Raw genomic sequence first — 20,178 nt, 5'->3', positions numbered from 1 at the left:
TTTTCCATGAGAAGCCTGAGATGGGCGTTCACTTCGAAAAACATGTTCATCGCTCAGAATTATTTAGGCAAAAAAGTGAGACAGATAAGATCCAATGCTCACGAATCAGAAACGAATTCATTTAATTTAAACACAAGTTTTTCACCGACCGGATATTTGCATGCCCTTGCTCCGGTCGCCCCACTCTCACAGTTCAAAAACCCCATCCGGAGATGAGACGGGTTTGCTGATGATCTTTGAAGATTATTCGTTCGAGTAAACCTCTGAGTCCGTGCAAAATCCAAACAATATTCAGTTTTCAAACTTTGCTACTGTTATTATGACCACCATGAAACGTTACGTTGTGTAAAATGTTATGTATCCATTGAAAATCGTTTTTTGGATATCTCTTTCTGAATAGTTTCGTTGGTCTCTCTTTCACTCTACAAATCTGTTTTTTGTGGAAGTGAATGGAGGGTTATGAAAAATTCAGCTAAACACGACGGAGTCAGATATCAAACTGATAAACTATTCACGCAAGAGTTCATAACTCGTAGTCTTCGTCAGATTTTTTAAGCAAAAAGCCTCACACAAAAAATGGTTGAGAGGTCCCCGTCTTCGGCACATGTAATCTCTGGATAAGCTTCTGACGTGGTCTGAGACACGTTCATTTTTTCCCTCCCCTTACGAATCTTCTTTTTTCAATCTTCCTACTTTTTTACACGTCTAAATTTCTTTCGTTTCTTTGTTCACTCCATAGGCAACAATATTTTTTATTCTGGGCCCCAACCCCCCCCCCCCCGCGGCTAATTTCCGGTCGGTTTTCCGTTATCGAAAAGTAGAATCATCAGTGTCACAGGGTTTCAGTTCCGTTCGTCCCTACCCAATTGCACACGAGGTATTTTTTATTTTCTCCTTCTAGTTCTCAGAAAACCGGGCGGTGGCAATAAGTGAAAAACCGTCGCATTCAGAAAATAGAAAAAAAGAACCTTCCAATGAATGACATTCCAGACGTGGGAATGAAACGGGAGCCTCCCACTCCCCCTAAAAACGAAAGCAAATATCACTTTATGGTTTCAGTGTCTTTCTAGATTTTCTTAGCCGGTGGTTAATACACATCCATTTCTTAAGATTTTCCATATTTGTTTTTTCCTTCCTTCTAACTTTGGACCAATCTTTCAATTGTAATCCCAGAAGACCAGATTTTGCTTGTTATTCCCTCAACTCATCCTTCATCTTCCACCTACAGCTCATTTTCACATTTTTCCCGTTTCCTCCATTTTCTTTTTTTTGTTCCTGTTCCACAATTCCTCAATTTACCAGAAACATCCATGAACTAGTAAGAAACCATGTGGAATCTGAACTGCAGTGAAAGCGACACCAAAGTCGCTTGCCTGAATCTAGGCGAAGCGGTGCTCACGATATCGTCAATGCTCACAGTCATGTTGGTGAGTGAGAGTTTTATGATTCTTAGGATACCAATTATAAAAATCTGAGTCATGCGGGTATGTGGAGCTTTTTTTTTCTTATTTTAATTGTTTAGAATACAACTCAAAATTCTTTATTTTCCGTTGTGGCATCTCCAAGCTTATTATATGAATAGAAGAAAAAGAGCACAAAAACGTACACTCGAAGCAGGAAGTACAGTTGTTTATTTAGGTGTTCGGTGACCTGGGAAAAAAATTAAAAAAGCTTTATTGCTCATATTAACGCTGTTACACCCTAATCCTGATCTTTGCAGATTATCATATTCGGCAACTTGCTTGTTGTCGTCACCGTGTACCGGGATCGGAAGTTGCGAATGCAGAGACAGAACTGGCTAATCGTGAGTCTGGCAGTCGCGGATATGCTTGTCGGTTTATTGGTCATGCCACTTACCCTTACTTACGAAATCGTGGGTGAATGGACAATGGGTAACTATAAACAAAAAAGACTTCTAAGCCATGAGAAGCAATTTCAGGGACCGTGCTTTGCGAAATGTGGCTGGCACTGGACGTTCTTTTTGTAACAGCATCTATTCTGCACATTTGTGCAATTTCTTTGGATCGCTACTTCTCGGTCACATCTCCACTTACGTATCCGACCACGAGGACTCCACTCAGAATGTTCATTTATATTGGTGAGTATACGCACTATTATTAGACGCCAGATTCTTGGCATTTTCTTTTTAGTATATATTTATTTTCTCACTCAGTTTCATAGAATTCATTAGAGATTCGATTTTAGAAAATTCTAAAGAACTATTTTCAGGAGTATCGTGGATTGTGTCCCTTCTCATTTGTCTCCCACCAATTTTCGGATGGCGGCCGGAAAGGGCAGAGGGAGAATGCTCCGTCAGCACCGATCTCGGTATGCATCTTTCTTTTTGCAACAAAAAAGGCCAAAGAATTGACACCGGAACTTTTTGCAGGATATGTGCTCTACTCGTCCCTAGGGTCCTTCTACATTCCAGTTGTCATCCTCATCATCGTTTATGCGAAAATCTACAGTATCACCATTCGTCATAGCAGGCAGAGACTGAAGGAGACTGAACGGCGGGATCACACATTGAACATGTTGACTATAAGAAGTAGCACCAATGGTAATTAGGAGACTTTGGCGCAATACTGATAATTGATTTTCAGAGAGACATAACATGGAATATGAACTCGAAGAGAACTCCGACCCAGCTGATGATGAGAAAGAGAAACCCGCATCCAATCGGGACATGATTAACAAAGTGTGCTGGCAACTTCGTAAAATTTCTGAAGAACTTCCAAGGCAAGGGGTCAAGGTTAGTGTAAGTTAACAAAACGTATTTTATGAATTCTAATTTTAAAAATTTTTAGATTGCCCTAGACACCAACCACAACAGTCCTCCATCATCTGATCTGGCGCGGAAGCTGGAAGAAAAAAAGTTCTGCGAGAAGAGAAAACGAAAGCTGAAAGCCAAGGAACGTCAGGCAACATTGCTGCTCGGAATCATTCTATCCGCTTTTATTTTAAGTTGGCTCCCATTTTTTGTAAGTTTACTTTCTTGAAAAAGATACAATTGTCAATTTACCAATTTTCAGATGATCTACGTAATTGGTGCTTTTGGGCATGAGGCTCCTCCACTTGTGTTCAAATTCTTCTTCTGGTTAGGCTATTGTACGTTATTATTAGTAAAATTTTCCAAGTAACAATTTTTTGTTTTTCAGGCAACTCTGGAATCAACCCAGTCATTTATACAGTATTCAATCGGGAATTCAAACGAGGTCTCTGCAAACAATTGCACAAATTTGAGCGATTTATTCATCCGCTGATGGAATTCTACAAGTAATCGAACTGCCTCATATTTATAGCTTTTATTACTAAAGTATTTTTGCCGTTTTGCCATTATCGGGTCGTCCTAAACTTTAAAATTTTCCCTGTTGAAAACCCTCTCTTTGCTTGAAACATAATCAATCAATAAAATTTTTTTTGAATATCTGTTCGTTTTGGAGGAACATTTTTGTGTTTATTATATTTAGAAAAAAATTGAATCGGTTATCGGTTCAAAATCAAGCAGATCAATTACAGTGTCAATAAGAGAAAAACAGGTACCCGTATCAAAAGAAAAAGAAAAAATCAACAAAGTATATAAGTTATGACAGTAATGCAAACACTGAGGTTATGATGAGTTCGGCCATCAAGTCGAGGATAGTCAAGAATTCTTATGTTTTTTCTTCAATTTTAAGTATCACAACAACTACTACGGCGATGCGGACGACGTCTCGTCCAGATGTCGATTACTCCTCCGCGTCTTATTATTTTTCCGAAAATATCCTTTCCGCACTTGGCCCATCGCCTCTGAGGAATTACTTCCTTGACCCTGGATGACCACAAAATAATTGTTGTTTACCCCAATATGCTCAAACAACCTCGGACATTCGTCGCGATTCCTCCTGTCTGGCTAGACTCTGGTGCGGTACGGCTTCCAATGGTGGTGGGGTTGTCGCCGTCGCCGCCGTTTTGGGACCAATCTAAATATGAAAGCTTTGTGCCTGTCCTTCTTCCTTTTTCAAATGATTCGAAGAAAAAGTGATGAGGAAGTGCTGGGAAACTCGGAGGATAAACTTAGATGAGCTGTGTGCCCCAAGAAGGATGAATTAAGGAAGTATGAGAGCAAAGAATGACGAGGGCCAGAAAACTCACGTTGCTCTCGAAATAGTGTGGAGATTTTCCGGAACTTTCTTCACTACCTGAAATTTTTTAGGTTTAATACAAAAGGGGCTCGTTTATCTACATCGCGACTCTTCACTGGACGATTGATTTACAAGAATACGAGTCGGCAATCTGACAGATGACGTGGTTCGTGTTGTTTGTGTTGAATTGAGTGAATCAATTGACGACGACGATTGTTTTTGGAGCTGCAATAAGGTTCTCTTCCTTTTCTGAGTCACTATGTCGTTTTAATGCTAATGAAAATGAAACCAGAAGGTCCAGAGACCGGAACGAATTTCCTTCTTTCTTCTAGAAAAAGCTTCTTTTCAATAGACTGATATAATTATGTTCTCGTTCCTAAAGAATATAGAAAAACAAACGGTCAGTGTTCGCAAGCTGGGAGGTCGCTGAATGATCGTAGGCGCTTGAATTTGGGGTGGGGAGTTGCTTCGTTTTTTGATAGAGATTTTTGATCGGGCACCAGAAGAAATCGATTGAGAGGAGGAGGAAGATCCAGAGCTGGAATAATCAAAGTTTAAAATTTGAAGATTCTGGAAATATGAATATTTTGATATTTTAAGATTACGCAAATCTTAAGTGAGAAAAATGAACAACAACCTTTCAGAATTTGATCGATGTCTTCTGATAATGGTAACAGACGCCAAGGCTTTCTTCTGAACATCATTCAGGCTTGTCACTTGCAATGTATTAGATTTATTGAATGATACCGAAGATGCCCTTCTTTCCATCAACCGCATCCTCTCTCTTTCTTTAGATACCACTCCCGCCAAAGCTGAAATATTAAAATATCAATCAATCCTAGCAATGCCAAACTCACGATCATCTGAATAATCTGGCGGGTTTTCGAGAGATTCCAATCGTTTTTGTTGTGCAGTTCGTCTCTTTTCTTCGAGAAACTCTTCAATTTTCCGTTCTTTTTCTTCAGGCGTTTGGGGGTAGAAATGGGTTAGGCCGCGGTCACCGTCATATTTCTGTACAGATTATTTCTTATAAAATTGTTCGATATGAAATTTTTACCGAAAACGATCCGTTGATACCAGCAGCTAAACGTCGTGCCAGAGCAATATTCACACCCCCTCTCATTTTCAACGAACCCTCTTCACGGAGACGAACTAAACCCGCGGGTATATTTTCAGGTTCATCTAGCTGTAAAGCAATAACTTGCTAACTAATCAATACTCTGTACAAATACCTTATTATCCTTTCTTGGTGTCAATGAAGGTGGTGGACTAGTTATTGCGAGATTCAGCGCTGGAGGAGCCGATGCATCAATTTCACCACTACTCGATGAACTCGAAGCCAAACTAGTTTTTGATTTTAACGTTTGTGACTGGTTGAATGGATTCAAACTTTTTCGGAAAAACGAATTGTTTCTCATCTCAACTGGTTGATACATTAATGCGCTTGTACTTGACGCTTTTCGTTGACCAATTTTTGGAACGCTTCTGTAGAGGAGATCTTGGTGTGACTTTTGACTAAATGAGGATATGAATTTTTTGGCTTTCCGCCAACTTTCAAAACGAGATCCTGATTCTTCATATGGAAGAGTGGTGAAGTCCATCATTGACCTTCCTTTTCTAAAAAAATTATTTACTTTTATATTTTCTTGTTTTCTGAAATTTTACGAGGGAGGTCGACTCGGTAAGAAATCTTTGTGTTCTCCACAGTTCGAAAATCTCGGGGTTTCGCGAGGAGGTGTGGTCATTGTTGAAGCCTTTCGATGTACGACTTCATGATGACCTGGAAAACAAGAGAGTTGATAAGTCACAAAAAAAAACAAATATTACTTTGAGATTCGATAACTGGCGTAGGTTCTTCCTTTGGCGGTAGCTCCGGTGTGTGTTGAATCGACGGTAGTGGCGGAAGTGGTGGTGATGAATTTATCACGAGAGACACATTGACATAGTCTGGTAAACTTGTACTTCGTTGTTTGGCATCTGGACCTGTAATTCAATAAGTGATCATAAATATTTATTATCTGTGATAACATGTTCTTTGGAAAAAATAATGAAATGAATGATCAGCGTGAACTATTCATTTTTTGTTAGTTTTTCAATTGGAAAAAAAAACTATCCAACCTAGATAAGGAGCATTGTCTGAAGCTGAGAGCACTTCGGATTCGGTAGTTTTCTTTTCTATAGATGGAAACTCTGCCGTTCTTGGAAACTTCCTAGTTGGCGGTGGTGGAAGCGGTGGAGGTGTGAGTGATGTCACTTCGGGAAGTAATCCGTTAAGGAATTTCAAACTTCCCACCGGCGTCTTCTCTTTGGGCTTTCCGAGGCCGACAGTGTTGATAGCGGCGCTGACAAAAGGAAAATGATATTTGTGTGTGATTAGGAGAGATATGGGGAACAACGGAAAAAATGGAGAAAACGATATCAAACATATATATGGATAATATTTTCTCACCGTGAAGAGAAAATCTCGCTTTGGTTGATTGATGGCGTCGCTGGACTCATAAGATTAAACCATCCGCTGAAAGTGCCGGACAGTCCCGAGATGGAATCTTGATGCTTTCGTGTACGGCTTCCAATCTAAACAATGCGGAAAAAAAAATGATTCTGACAGTCTGCTCGAAGTGATGAATGGAAAATGCAAACTAACAGGGGTGAATATATCTATAATTCGGCGAATGGGGGATGTAAGATGGAGAAAACTTTCAAATAGTTCCTAATCTGAAGAATCATCAAAATTTTCGAGGGAATACGGTAGTAATCAAAACTTTGAATCCTTGTAATTTGTTCCATCTTCTCACAAAAGACCTTCCCAGGTTTTAAAAATGTGTTTTCCAACGATGACTTCCAAATCTTGTGCAAAAATCAGAACTTTCACATGGCTTATTACTTGGCAAATACAGTAAAACCTGTATTAGAAGGGCCTACCTTTCTATTGTTCTAGGTGAACTTTTGAGGGCTCATTTTTATTACAGGATTGCTTCAATTAGAGGCGTCCTTCAAGTTTTTTTGGTTATTTTTTTCAAAATATTTCATAGAACAACTTGGTGAAATTCCTTTCAAAATTCTTGAAGAATGATCAATTCCACCTAAATTGAGCAAATTAAAAAAATAGTGTTTCAACAAAAACACTGAGAAATTCGGAATTCCTGAAATGGTTTCAATGAAAAAGATCAGCAATTTTCAATTTCAAACGACGCATTTTGGTGGGGGCCATTCTATTTTTCTAAGCCCCTCTAGGAGGGCAATTTTATTAGGGGGACTTTCCTTTCAAAATTAATTTTCTAATAAAAGTTTTACGGAAATTCGGAAAAAAACAATTGAGGTCATTGGGGAACAAACCGAGTGCAAAACTTTTTTCAATTCGAACTTTAAACTCCACTGTACGCTTCAAATGGTCCGAAATATTTGTCTGGATAATTTTTTTGTTGATGTTATAGCCAAGTTTCTTCTATTTAGACAAAATACTCACATTTTGTAACCAAACTCCTTCAGCACTTTTCTTGTTTAAATACAAATTTAATGATCCCTCATCCTCATTTGCTTTTTTCAAGAACTTTGAGAATGTCTCTATTGAAGGACAACAGAATACAAACTCGCTACTTCCATCGTATGGTGTTACTGTTACACGATGGTTCATATGATCACAGGAAATGTCTACAGATGTTACTTCACAATATAACAAAGTTTCTGCCGGATATCCATAAACTACAGCTAGCCGCGAGTCCTGAAAAATTTTTTTTTTATTTTTTCAATCTCAATTTCCGGTGGTCTCACGTGAATGTGACATCTGACTTCTTTGTTGACAAACGACGGATCTAGTTCTTGATTGGGGAATTTCAGTAACTGCATGTAATGTGTCGTGCCTGTTAAGAAGTCATTTACAGGTGATGATCAACATCAATCATACTCACTCTGGCCACCAACGTTTTTGAACCAAGTTTCCCATTGTAGAAGGGTTTCAGGAAGATGGAATGCAAGAACCACATTATACTCTTTCGTGATAACTGTGATTGTCTGATTCTTATTCTTCAACGGGAAACCTGTAAAAAGATGCGCGTGTATGAGTGGGGTTTAACGGCGCTTTTAAAGTTCACTTTTCTCAAACCCGATGTAGTTTTGAAGGAGAATGGACTGTTTCGCTTTGTTCTTCTGCCGATCTTTACGACTTTTGTAGACTGTCAACAAGGAATCTTCTAAATCCGACTGCAATTTGCAGACAATATATCGAGGCTCCCACTGAAAAACAAAACAACTAGTAAATATCTGGGTTCTGTTTGTTAATTCTGCTTGCATGACAACTGATCAAATCGGATAGATTGATCAAATTATAATTGTAAATTAGAGGGAAAGGAAGAGAGGACACAGTATCATTTATAATCTCCATTCTTTGTTTTGTATAAGGTATCAGAACACAGAAGAAATAGAGTGATTAATGGAGGTTCGCCATTATTTCCATTCGTGGAGAGAGAGGGGAAAAGCAATTTATCATTTTCATGCATTCAGCCGTTCCCATATCATCTTCTACGTTCTTAGTTACACCAATCCAGAAAAAGAGATCTGGTAAGAGAATTTGGAAATTGAAGGAATGGGACTACGTCCGCTGAGAGACATTTAACAGACATTAAAAAGATTTATGGTGGTGGTCAGTTGATAAATGACTCACTTCTCTGGGAATTTCACTAAACCTCTTGACAAAGAATTTTAGACCCCAAGATTACCTTATTGTTTTGGAACACCTTGCAATGTGATTCGATAGATCTTCCATTGTTGTTCAGTTCGACTCTTTCCTTCATGGTATCATCTGCAAAAAGCGAACATCCGAAATTAATGGACACCCATTGATAGCAGAGGGCAATAAAAGTTTGAGAAAAATGGTTGTAAATCAAGGCGAGAAAAAAAACGGTTGAACACGTTATTGCGCAGATAGGAGAGAAAAAGAGACAGAGATGATTGAAAAAGAGAGGAAGGATCGGAAAAACCGGCACCACACATACAAAAACGCCGACATACGCATTTATCACAACACTTACTATGCGCATGAGGGGACCCCACAGAGAGACGGCGACCAACTGAAGATAATGTTAGAGTGAGGAGGGGGAATTAGGAGGTGGAAATCGATAAACAGTCAGTGATAATGACCGGCGGACGGGAGAGAGGATATAGTGTTATTGGCTAAGCCCCCGTCGAAGAGGCACCACCATCGACGTGACGACGCCATAGACCGGTATTACATATAAAATCAACGTCGTTTCTCAATTTCTCAGGTTCGGCTGTCAATACTAAGAAATGCCGCCGTCGTCGCCGCCGACTTATCAAATGCGGATCTATTTCGAGTGTTGATAGGCCTTTCTAGAAGCGTGAAAAGTTATTAGACGACGGCGCTGACAGGCGCCGACAGAGGAACAGACCCGATCAGAAACAAATAAATGACATGGAACACAACAGGAAAAAAACAGCATGACAGGATGGCGAAAGGATTACAGGATTACCTTTCCTCAACGAACTGTCAACATAACACACCTCGTCTGATGACCTCTAATATTTTCTTAAAATCGATAATCTTATGATCTTTGAGCTGTAGTGTTTTCACGTTTCATTATAACGAAAAAATATATATTAAACCTTACAAATGACTTCATAATCTCGGAGCATACTGTAGACACCCCAATTTTCCGTCTTTTGTCACTTCTTCATGTGAACATCGGTCAAAAGTACACTAATACATCAATTGAAATCATACCTATCCCAAAGAAAAAAACAGTAATGATAAGTGATTCGAATTGTTATCTCAACTGATCACTGGTCTTCAACCAATTACACTTTTGATAGTAACCTGGAATTCATATTTTCCTAGAAGTCTCACAGTGTTTCTAGGATTTAGAGATATAGACTTTCGCTGAAGTCAGGATGTCATTTCAATTGCAAGAATTATTTTCAAAATGTTTATCATCACAAAAATTAAAGCTTGCTTCCTTCAGAGTTTGAGTTTATTTGAATGGCTTTCACCTCAATTGAAGGCTGATATTATTTTCAAAATCAATTTCAACTCTCCGTTGCATCAATCATAGTTTTTGACAGTTCTGAATTCTGAGAAATGTTTTAAAAAACCTCAGATGTTTGTAGTTTTTGTTTCTGTACAATTCCAAATCTATTTTATTCCAAGTGTGATCTCTAAAATATGCGATTTATTCATTCCTTCATTCTAGTTTCATACTTGTTGTTCTCAATTTTCATATTCCACTACTATGTGCGAAAACGTTTTTGCCATTTACATTTTTCTCAAGATTCAAAAAATTTTACCAGATCACAAAAATCCAGTTATCTCTTTGAACAAGCTTACATTAGTTAACCTCTTCTAACAAAAAATGAATAGAAAGCATACAGCAATTTCTTAAAGCTCGTATCTAGCCCTGCTTTTTTTCTTATTGTGAAATTATGATGAGTTATAGAATATTCCATCTGGATACCGATCCAATATTGTTGTTCACATTGTATGTAAATTTTTCTAGCAATTTTTTTGGTGATTCATGATTTTTCGGATTTTTTTCTGGCTTGCGATTCATAATATTTCAATTTTTGTTGGTTTCCGAAAATTGAGAATTTCAATTAGTCACTGAATAATATAAATTCATTTCAAAATATTTTTCTTTTTACAATATGTTTCATTTCTCTTCCCAGTAAGCTATCTGAAACTATCTCCATGATTTAGTATTTATTTTGACTTCCTAGTCGCTGACCTCAAAATTCGTCAAAATGTTCATCTTTCATCCAACACACACAAATCAAAAAGTCTATCAGATGTGACCTGACAACTTTAGACAAAAGATGACATATTTTAACTAAAAAACCACTGTATCGTATGATTATCTTTTCTACAAAAGTTTAGTCTATACTTCCCCCATTAGTACAACAACTAATAAAATGAAATTAGGCATACATTGGTCCATTTAAACGTGGCACCACTCGTTTCAACAACTTCCTTCTCTATTTTTTCTGCGGATGCTTGCAAAAAGAATGCGTTGGTCTCTTTTTTTCTTCTATCGTCTATTTCTTCTCATCCTCATTCTTTTCTCGAAACATGAATCATCCTTGTTTCAAGTGACTCATTCACTTAAACGTTTGAGAAATTGGTTTTAATAGAGTTTTTTTTGTTTTTTTTTGCACTTTCTAGCATACGATGGCCGGGACGGCTCGCTTTAAGATTTCTTGAAAGTTCGACTTTTCAAATATATCAAAACTTTACTATAGAAAAAAAAGACATTGAAAAACACACAAGCATTCAAAAAAGAACTGTTTTTTTTTTCGAATTTCATTTCTTTTCCTTTTTTCACATTACAATTTTTATGATCAGATGGAGAGACAGCTCTATACCAAGTAAGTCTACCGAAAATATAAGGATAACTCCCTTCAACCTGACCATTTATTTTCTCTATACAGTGCACCAAAATTATTGCAACTCATACAAAGTATCGTAACTTTTGCAAAATGACTTTTGCGCACAACATCTATGAGTTTTTTCGGTTGAGTTTCTTGTGTTGCAATAACTTTGACGCACCCTGTAGACGACAGTATTACCAGTGGGCACCTATCGCGGGTTCTTAGGTTGACATTTATGTAGCATCCACAAGAAATTTCTTCTTAGCCATTAAAGCCACTAGAAAACTAACTCCATCTTTCAATTTTTCAAAACTTATTAGAGGAATCGATATTTGCTTGAACTGTAGAAGTAATAGGCCAAATTACCGTATTTTTCACATGGGTTTCTATTAGAATGAACACGGAATTTCAACAATTCCAACAAAAACATTCGATTTTTTCTCTAGAAAACTTGAATTTGCAAAGGTTTTATCGCAATCCCAAGGTAACAATTGGGAAGTTTCCGTGTTATTAATTTTTCTACTGTGAATATGTCAGATTTTATCAACAAAAAGTACTTCCCACGGTTGGTAACTTCAAAGCTCATTGTTTGTTCTACATATAATACAGTATGTTTCTGTAAGATTTGTAGAATACACCCGATTCTTTGAAGTAAAAAACATCCTTCGAACTATTTTCCCACTATTTTGAGTATTTCCTTTGTCAATATTCATACAAAGATCACGATGCACAATCAGAATATTTATTCTCTCTATTTATTTATTTTTCGGTCAAAAACCATTAAAAATCGTTTCCGATCACAGGACAACCTTATTGTTGTGGAGTTCGTTATCAGTTTTGAAACAATTTAATGTTTTTTCTGATGAAACAGTGGGTGTATTTTCCACCAGTTTTTCCACATGCTTAGCTTTGACCATCGCTTATCACAACTCTCCTCCGTAGTTGTAACTTTCCGGTTGAGTAATGAACTTTTTTTCAGCTAATCCTCAATCGGGTATAAAAAGGCAATCTTCATCTTCAGTTAGAGCAACGAGTATTCCAGCTGCCATGAATCAGGTAACAGCTAAGAGCGGTGTGACGATTGATATATCGAATATTTTCAGGACGAGTATGATAAAAAGTATCAATTCAGAAGAAGAAGAAAAGTCAGTTGGGTCAAGAGAAAAGCAGACGGGATCCGAACAATTGTAAGCAGAGATGGACTTGAGAAAGCAGCCAAACGTCGAGTCCCACTTATTAAATGGATGTCCCGGTTGGTTCTTTTTTTTTAGAGAATATGAGGAAAGCAGAAGTTATTAGATTGGAAGGAAAGTAACTGTCCGTTGTTTGGTTTGTGGATAATACAAAAACCGGACTAAGCCAAGATAAGCAGTTTGCACCATTGTGTTCCACAGCATGTTGTCAACATTCAGATATCTTGTGGATACCATACCTCCAAAATCCAGCTAGCCGCGAATCAAAATATTCATTTTTTCCAGTTTTGCGAATTCCATACCTCCATATGGGGTCGTATATCTCCGAATAACCAATAACCTGATAGAGTCAAGTCAGGACGATAGCTAGGGGAGGGAGAACCGTTCCGCTAAAGCGGCTCAGGTCTGACTTGACTGTATCTAAAAAAACGAAAAACCTCATGTTCACGGAAAGTGACGTCATACCTGAGCCGTTTTGGCTGGACGGTTCTCTTTCACCCCCGTTCAAGCACTGATTCAGCTCTATCATTTCATTGGTTATTAAGAGATATACGACGTCATCTGGAAGAAAAAAACACTCTCAATGAAAAAAAAATGGACTGGGGGAATACTTTGATTCGCGGCCAGCTTGCTTTTGGGGGGATGGTACCCACAAGTTACCTGAACATTGCCAACATGTTGTTGACCACGACGGTGCATACTTTCATTATTGGATTAATCTTGCTTTTGTTTTACTTACTAATAAAAAAATGGACAGTTACTTTCCTTCCAACCTAATAGAATAACCTATTTGGAAAAAAATAAGTTGCGATTATCATAAGCAAAAAATATTTAGAGCTGCATCATTTTAATTTTGTTTCGTTTATTGAGCGAAAATCTGAATTAGCCTATTCTAACAGAAAATCGAAAAACACCTTCTGAAACTAAAAAATAGTATCAAAAATTAGATATTTCAAAGATGCTGTTGTGTATGTTTCAAGTGCTTTTCACCAAATGAAGCGAAAAAACAGCCATAGACTACAGTAAATTGTATGATAGAAGAGCCCCTGACGTTTAAATTCAATCCTATTTATCTCTGTTTCCACAAAAGATAAAAAAAAGTATACTGACAAATCGTTTATTATAAAATTAGGGAAATTTCCTCTATTGACCCATTTTCAACATCTTGGATAAAACGAAAAATCAGCTGAAACTTGATTATGTGAAGGTTCTTGTATTACAGGTTTTACGGTATTTTGAATATTTATCAGTATAAAAGAACATTATTCTGGAGAAACGGCCTCTAAGGTGAAAAATTCAATGAGGATTATTTTCATAGAAATAATTGTTTGATGTCTAGACAAAGGAAAAATCAAATGGTCACAGAGGACCTTTTTGAAAACTACTTTTTTTTTAAATTGTAACTATTCAATTGCAGCTACCAGTGGAGTTATCTTGCTGCTGACATCATTGCCGGAGTGACTGTTGGAATTTACAATGTCCCACAAGGTACTTGATCGAGTTTCGGATTTAAGCCAAACATATTCTTTCAGCTATGTCCTATGCTACTCTGGCTGGTCTTCCACCCGTCTATGGACTTTACGCCAGTTTTTTTCCACCGATTCTTTACTTCATCTTTGGTTCAGCCACTCATTCTAGTATTGGTGTTTTCTCGATCACTTGTCTTATGGTCAATAAGTGTGTTGAAGAACTGCTTCACCAAGATAATTCTGAGAGTGAGCAGGTCTTTCGGAGTCAGACGTATTTAGATATCTTTGTTTCAGGATTCCCGGGTATCACAAAAACGGATGTCATCAGCAGTTTGTGTATTCTGACTGGACTCATTCAGTTGGTCATGGCACTTGTCCGATGTAACAAACTTATGAATTTCCTTTCGGAAACAGCAATTTCAGCGTAAGTAAAATAATTCAAAATTCAGGGAAAAGATGAATCAATTTCAGAGTAACATTCTCCGCTTGTTTCTACGGAGTTGTGAATCAGATTCCAAAGTTGTGTGGTTTTTCAGTGCCCTCAAGAAACGAGCCGTATTTTCATCTTTTTTATGTGAGTTTTTATCAGTGTATTCTCGACCGTTATCATTATATTTTTAGGCAATTGATGACATTGCTGAAAACATTCACAAATCAAATATAGCCACTGTTTGCATTTCAGTGTGTACTTTGGTGTTTTTGATCTTTGCTAGAAATTTCATCGAGCCTGTTTTTAACAGACAAAAAGGCATAATCAAAGGAATTCCGTTTCCAAAAGAGCTTATTACTGTGAGAGATTGAAGAAGTCTCAATTTTTTTTTTATTCCCAGATCGTTGTGGCTATTCTTGCATCTCATTTTATGAACTTCGAGAAAAAGTATGGGGTGAAAATTCTTAAGAACGTTCCTACAGGGTAAATTCTAGAAATTGCTACATTATGACAGTCCGAACTTTCAGATTCCCGTCACCCAGTCTTCCCAGAATCGATATCTGGGCTGAAATTTATTCCAGTGCTATCGGAATCGGTAAGAACATATATTTGTTTTTGATATAGTTTTAGTAATTTTTAGCTGTCGTTTCATATGCTGTGACTATGGCAATGGGACAAATTTTCGCCAAAAAATACAAATACAGACTTGATTCTAACCAAGAGCTTCTGGCACTTGGTCTAGTTAACGTCGGATCTGCATTTTTCCCGGTATTCCCAACTTCCTGCTCTTTGTCGAGGACACTGGTGAACGAAAAGTGTGGTGCGAGAAGTCAGCTCTCAGGATTTATCGCCGCTCTTTGCATTTTGATTGTTATCATGTTCATTGGACCATTATTGGAGTCGCTTCCAAGTTGTGTTCTTGCTGCAATAGTTTTGGTCGTCGTGGAGCCACTTTTGAGAAAATGTACCGATCTGCCGATGCTGTGGAGATGTTCCAAAGCCGATTTAGTGAGTTTTTTTTTCAAGTCACAATTTTTTAACGCTAAATGATTTCAGTTCATCTGGATTGGTACCGCTACTGCAACTCTTTGTACTGATATCGCTCCTGGTGTGGCTGTGGGAATTTCTCTAGTTATTCTAAATATTGCCATTCAATCTCAACAGTAAGCTTTGCATACATTTTTCACAGTTCACACCCTATTTTTCAGAGCAACAGTGAAAATCCTTGGGCAAGTGAAAGACAACGATTTCCGACCAATTGACATGTATGACAGTGCTACGGTAAATCAAAAACCACCAAGAACAGCTTTTGATTTTGAAAGTTTTACAGGAGACATCGTTCCGTATCATTCATTTTGTTGGTGGGCCAGTTTCGGAGAATTGTCGATCTTTTGAAGACGTCGTTATGGATGCAACAAACATCATCCGAAAAACGAGGAGCGGAAGCATTGATTCTCAAGGGTATACAGATTGGACGGCGATTATTCTGGACTGCACCACTTGGACTCGCACCGATCACATGGGAATACAAGCGGTGGATGAAGTCAATAAGGATTTGCGGAAAACTCAAATTTTTCCGCTTTTCGTAAATCTCAAAGGTACATACTAATTTGGAAATGTTGCAAATTCTGAGATCCTTTTTTCAGCATCGATTCGTCGGCAATATTGTCTTGCTGGGATTCTAGAGCAACCGGATTTGGATGAAGCAAAACTGGCAAAGGAGGAGGCAAGAATTCTAGAAGAGGAAGCTCGAATTCAAGAAGAAAGAAGAAAATGTTCTGCTTTCAAGGTTTCGATGAAAAAATACAAAAAGCGATGTGTAGTAGATGCTATGGAATCTGGTGAAGATGGTAACGCTCATGTCGAGATCAAGTTGTGTTATGATGAGAAGGAACTAGATAAAGCTGAGAGGGACTTGTTTGATGCCAAAAAGGACCTTGCTCTTTGGAAGAAGCAACTTGCTCAACAAAACAGAAGTAAAGATATGGTCCAGCCGGTGAGAATCTCACAAAATCAATTTTATCCATCCATCACTGACGCCATGATCTCTGCCAACCTGTTAGTCAAAGAACAGGGTCATTTTTTTGATATCAAGCAATCGAAAGATGGCAAGTTCTGAACGGATCGATACTGAAGATAATCAAATTTCTGCTTAATAATTTTTGGGTTGGGTCTACATAATAATTTCTCAATTGTACTTGTATGTAATAATTTTTATCGAGTTAAAAACGGTTCAAATAAAGAAAAAAGTTATGCAGAAAAGGACCCGGTGAACGTTTCAAAGTTTTTGTAGGCACAAAAAGTTTGGTCGAATTATATGATGTTCCATAAACGGTTTTCAGACAGATTCTGAAGTAGATAGATGTGGGGAGGATAGCAGGAAAGGAAAGGGGAACTAGAAATGGATATAATATTTTTTGTTTTAGCAGAATGACAATTTTGATTTGTGACCAAAAATAAGGCAGTTGCGGTTTTGATTACTAGTAGACTTTTGAAAAAAATGAAGCACCAAGAAGGAATAGGATAAAAACAAGGGGACATGAAATGAGCAAATGGCATTGGGATGTATTTCTTGATAAATTTGTGAACTTTTTTACTTTGGTGCAGGACTCATCGATCTTCTTTGATTCTCCACATCACGATCCTTCAAACTTTCTGAGATACGCTTCTTGAGTTCAGTTGGGAAACGGTCGTAGCATCGTTTGCACGTTGGCTTCATATCGAATTCATAGAATTTCGTTCTGAAATGTCTATCATTTTCATTAATATCGGATCAAACTCACTTCTGATCGAGTTTCTTATCACAGAAACTGCAAGCAAAGCATTTGACACACCACGTTTTTTGAAGAGCTTGGAACACTTCTCCGCAACATGGGTCGCCGCATCGGAAGCAAAGATTTCCGTAGAGCTGCAAACAGAGGAATTATTACTAGTTTTGGAGGTTTTCAAGTACCTTATGGAAATGCTGTTCACAGTAGGCGAGTCCTTTTCTCTCGTAGTGACGGTGTCCCAAGAAAGGCTTTTCACACACCGAGCAGACAAAGTGCTCGACGTGCCAGTGCTTTCCAAGAGCAGCAATAACACGCTCCTCAATCGGTCTGTGGCAAGCTCCGCAAATCGGGATACCCATGGTGTCGTGGCATCTGAGACAGTAGAGCTCTCCGTTCACTTCGCGGGATGCGGTAGTAAGTTCGACACTGAAAAAAATGGCTCAGAAATTTTTCTAGTAGAAGTTTTCTTACTTGCAACGCTTGCACTTGAAATGATATGGATGGAATGAGTCTCCGCGGAATTTGATGTGCTGTCCATCATCGATCATAGCGTGGCATTTGTGGCACACGTATCGTCCGTGTCCTGCAGCTTTCTCGCGTTCGTTACATTCTCGGCAAAGAGCTCTGAGAAGAAATTACCATCATTTTCCTTCCGAATCCTTTCCTACTCACCTTCCGGCATTTCGCAAGAACCCAACGTCTGCCAACTGTTTATTGCAAAGCTCACAGCAGAAGCATGCCGGATGCCAGCTGGCATTCATCGCTTTGATCACTCGTCCAACAATGAACTCATCTAAAACATTTATGGCTTTATTTTCCCACTCTCTAGAACAAGATACTCACTGCATTTTCCACAACATGGCGAGAAGAGCACATGAAAATCGTGCTCGCAGTACTTCCGTCCCTCGTATTCGAAATAGATGCCGTCGGGGAATGGTTCGAAACACTGAGCGCATCTGGAAAATTAGGAATTCATGAAACGTTTGAAACTCTTGGGGAGACTCACACAAAACAGTCAGAATGCCAGACTTCTCCGGACGAGTTCACCATCTGGTCTTGCATCGAGAATCCATCACGGCATCGCACGCATACCATATTTTCAAAGCCATGGGCGAGGTCGCCGTTGATATGGTGGTGGTCGGGCTCCATTCCGCCACACACCATCTATTGTTGGACCCCTGAAAACTTAAGCACACAGAGAATGGTGAAGTAGAAGCAAAGAAAAGACGCGAAAATGGAAGAAAAAGGGGTTGGGGGTCTGGGTAATATGAAGACAAATATATGTACAAACAAGGTGAAAGCCGAAGAAAACATAGTGAGTGTATTGGTTGAGGTATTTCAAAATCAATAGTTGATGCGAGGAAACATAGGCATTGTTGTGTTAATTTCGAGCGGACACGCTAACATGACATGGATATGGTAATAAGGTCGAAACCATAAAATTGTGTACCGATATGAAATACATGAAATCCACAACTACAGCGAGAAATCGTAGAAGAAGAAAAGATCCAAAGGAGAGAAAGAGAAAGAGCAAATGTGCCAAAGGTATTCAGGAGATTGAGACGAGACGTTTGACATATGTGTAAGACAGAAATCGGGGGAGGCGGTGGCGTTGTGGAAGAGAGCACATTGGCAATGCGATTTTGTGTAAAAAAGAATGAAAGCGAACCGGCAGAGTTAGAGATATAAGCGAACAACACGACGTGTGCACAACATCCGAGAAACGATGCAAAAGAAAGAAGAAAGAGCACTCGGAGAAAGGTTTTAAGGCAGGACTAGATGGATCTCGAAGTGTTGATGATGATCAGATATCGATTGAGAGGGAGAGAAGGGATATTTTGAGAAAGAAATGAGATACACTTCTTCACACTTCACATCATTTTTGAATGGGGTGAGAAAATGCGGTGTTCAATGCCAAACAAAAATGTTTTTGGCGGGAAAAATCAGCGACTGGTTATTTTGAAACCAGTGAATGATGCAGTCATGCAATGCATATATCTCTTCCAAAACATCTTTTTTTTGAATCTTCTGACGATACGTCAAATGTTACAATATGTATGTATAACAATATTTTGAATTATTACAGAACAAACAGTTCAATCCGACCTATGACTCAGTTTGTGATTTAATATAAAATTTGGGGGGACTAGCGTGAGAAAAAGTTTAGAACCCAACAACATACATACTGATATGGGCATTTATTGTTGGGAGGAGGAGAAAAAGAGGGGGCCATCTTCTTCGAAAAAAGGAAAGTGCGCAGAAAATGTACAACTAAAAAGAGAGTGAAGAAAGCGAGAGGCAACGCATCGCGAGCGAGTGCGCGCGTAAGGCGGGTTGGCCGACAGCCAAGCGGAGGGGAGTGCGGGTCACAAAAGACTATATAGCCGCAGACGTAACCACCACGAAAAGAGGTAGTGATTCGGAGAGACATAGAGATGGGTTGCGTGCCTAGAGAGGTCACATTAATAGCTAAGAATTTCTGCTCGTTGATACTCGGAACAGGCCTTTCTCTCTTTCTGTCCACAGAAGACAAAGCTTTTTCTAACACATGTTTATAAACAGGAAGAGAATTAAAAGATTCCTATGGTAAGGATTCAAATAGAAATTCATAGGTATTCATCCTTCACCTCTCTCCTTTTCTTTTATATCCATCCCTATTTTGTCATTCAGTATCATAAATCGCGTCACATGGGCCCAGAAGAGAAAAATCCAGAGTTTGTCATCTGAATAACAATGACAATTCGTTGAAAAAGATGACAATTTGAGAAGCACATCACTCGGTGGGGGACCATCAGCACCTGTCGTCCAGCTGGTGCA

General features: G+C 38.5%; 7 protein-coding genes across 7 annotated transcripts; 2 read left to right on the top strand and 5 right to left on the bottom strand.

Moving 5' to 3' along the window:
* Positions 1 to 494: 494 nt before the first annotated feature.
* Positions 495 to 606, bottom strand: CBG27747 (the record flags this gene model as incomplete). Its single annotated transcript, XM_045239749.1, has 2 exons — positions 495 to 499; positions 570 to 606. 2 exons carry the CDS (start codon positions 604 to 606, stop codon positions 495 to 497), a joined length of 42 nt encoding a protein of 13 aa, XP_045099586.1.
* A 722-nt stretch (positions 607 to 1,328) lies between these two features.
* Positions 1,329 to 3,280, top strand: Cbr-octr-1 (the record flags this gene model as incomplete). The annotated part of the gene is made up of 9 exons (XM_002644670.1): positions 1,329 to 1,427; positions 1,721 to 1,892; positions 1,940 to 2,098; positions 2,230 to 2,328; positions 2,390 to 2,560; positions 2,604 to 2,752; positions 2,808 to 2,981; positions 3,033 to 3,108; positions 3,159 to 3,280. The coding sequence occupies 9 exons, from the start codon at positions 1,329 to 1,331 to the stop codon at positions 3,278 to 3,280; spliced, it is 1,221 nt and encodes a 406-aa protein (XP_002644716.1).
* Positions 3,281 to 3,851: 571 nt separating this feature from the next.
* Positions 3,852 to 8,107, bottom strand: CBG14707 (the record flags this gene model as incomplete). The annotated part of the gene is made up of 11 exons (XM_002644669.1): positions 3,852 to 3,962; positions 4,135 to 4,181; positions 4,982 to 5,135; positions 5,182 to 5,310; positions 5,357 to 5,741; positions 5,790 to 5,904; positions 5,952 to 6,107; positions 6,243 to 6,466; positions 6,574 to 6,698; positions 7,591 to 7,845; positions 8,033 to 8,107. 11 exons carry the CDS (start codon positions 8,105 to 8,107, stop codon positions 3,852 to 3,854), a joined length of 1,776 nt encoding a protein of 591 aa, XP_002644715.1.
* Positions 8,108 to 11,528: 3,421 nt separating this feature from the next.
* Positions 11,529 to 11,582, bottom strand: CBG27746 (the record flags this gene model as incomplete). Its single annotated transcript, XM_045239748.1, has 1 exon — positions 11,529 to 11,582. The coding sequence occupies one exon, from the start codon at positions 11,580 to 11,582 to the stop codon at positions 11,529 to 11,531; it is 54 nt and encodes a 17-aa protein (XP_045099585.1).
* A 310-nt stretch (positions 11,583 to 11,892) lies between these two features.
* On the top strand, positions 11,893 to 16,709 carry Cbr-sulp-2 (the record flags this gene model as incomplete). The annotated part of the gene is made up of 15 exons (XM_002644668.1): positions 11,893 to 12,004; positions 12,478 to 12,554; positions 12,602 to 12,750; positions 14,109 to 14,179; positions 14,224 to 14,406; positions 14,455 to 14,584; positions 14,632 to 14,734; positions 14,782 to 14,949; positions 14,991 to 15,073; positions 15,118 to 15,185; positions 15,231 to 15,598; positions 15,647 to 15,753; positions 15,799 to 15,871; positions 15,921 to 16,188; positions 16,237 to 16,709. The coding sequence occupies 15 exons, from the start codon at positions 11,893 to 11,895 to the stop codon at positions 16,707 to 16,709; spliced, it is 2,433 nt and encodes an 810-aa protein (XP_002644714.1).
* Positions 16,710 to 17,183: 474 nt separating this feature from the next.
* Cbr-unc-97 lies at positions 17,184 to 18,525 on the bottom strand (the record flags this gene model as incomplete). Its single annotated transcript, XM_002644667.2, has 7 exons — positions 17,184 to 17,331; positions 17,374 to 17,498; positions 17,544 to 17,787; positions 17,833 to 17,985; positions 18,034 to 18,154; positions 18,205 to 18,317; positions 18,368 to 18,525. 7 exons carry the CDS (start codon positions 18,523 to 18,525, stop codon positions 17,184 to 17,186), a joined length of 1,062 nt encoding a protein of 353 aa, XP_002644713.2.
* A 1,417-nt stretch (positions 18,526 to 19,942) lies between these two features.
* CBG27745 lies at positions 19,943 to 19,981 on the bottom strand (the record flags this gene model as incomplete). The annotated part of the gene is made up of 1 exon (XM_045239747.1): positions 19,943 to 19,981. One exon carries the CDS (start codon positions 19,979 to 19,981, stop codon positions 19,943 to 19,945), a length of 39 nt encoding a protein of 12 aa, XP_045099584.1.
* Positions 19,982 to 20,178: the final 197 nt, after the last annotated feature.

This window comes from Caenorhabditis briggsae, assembly GCF_000004555.2.
Source record: "Caenorhabditis briggsae complete genome, chrX, whole genome shotgun sequence".
Lineage (NCBI taxonomy): Eukaryota > Metazoa > Nematoda > Chromadorea > Rhabditida > Rhabditidae > Caenorhabditis > Caenorhabditis briggsae.
Note: the sequence above shows the minus strand (reverse complement) of the source record. Positions and strands in the feature narration are given on the sequence as shown.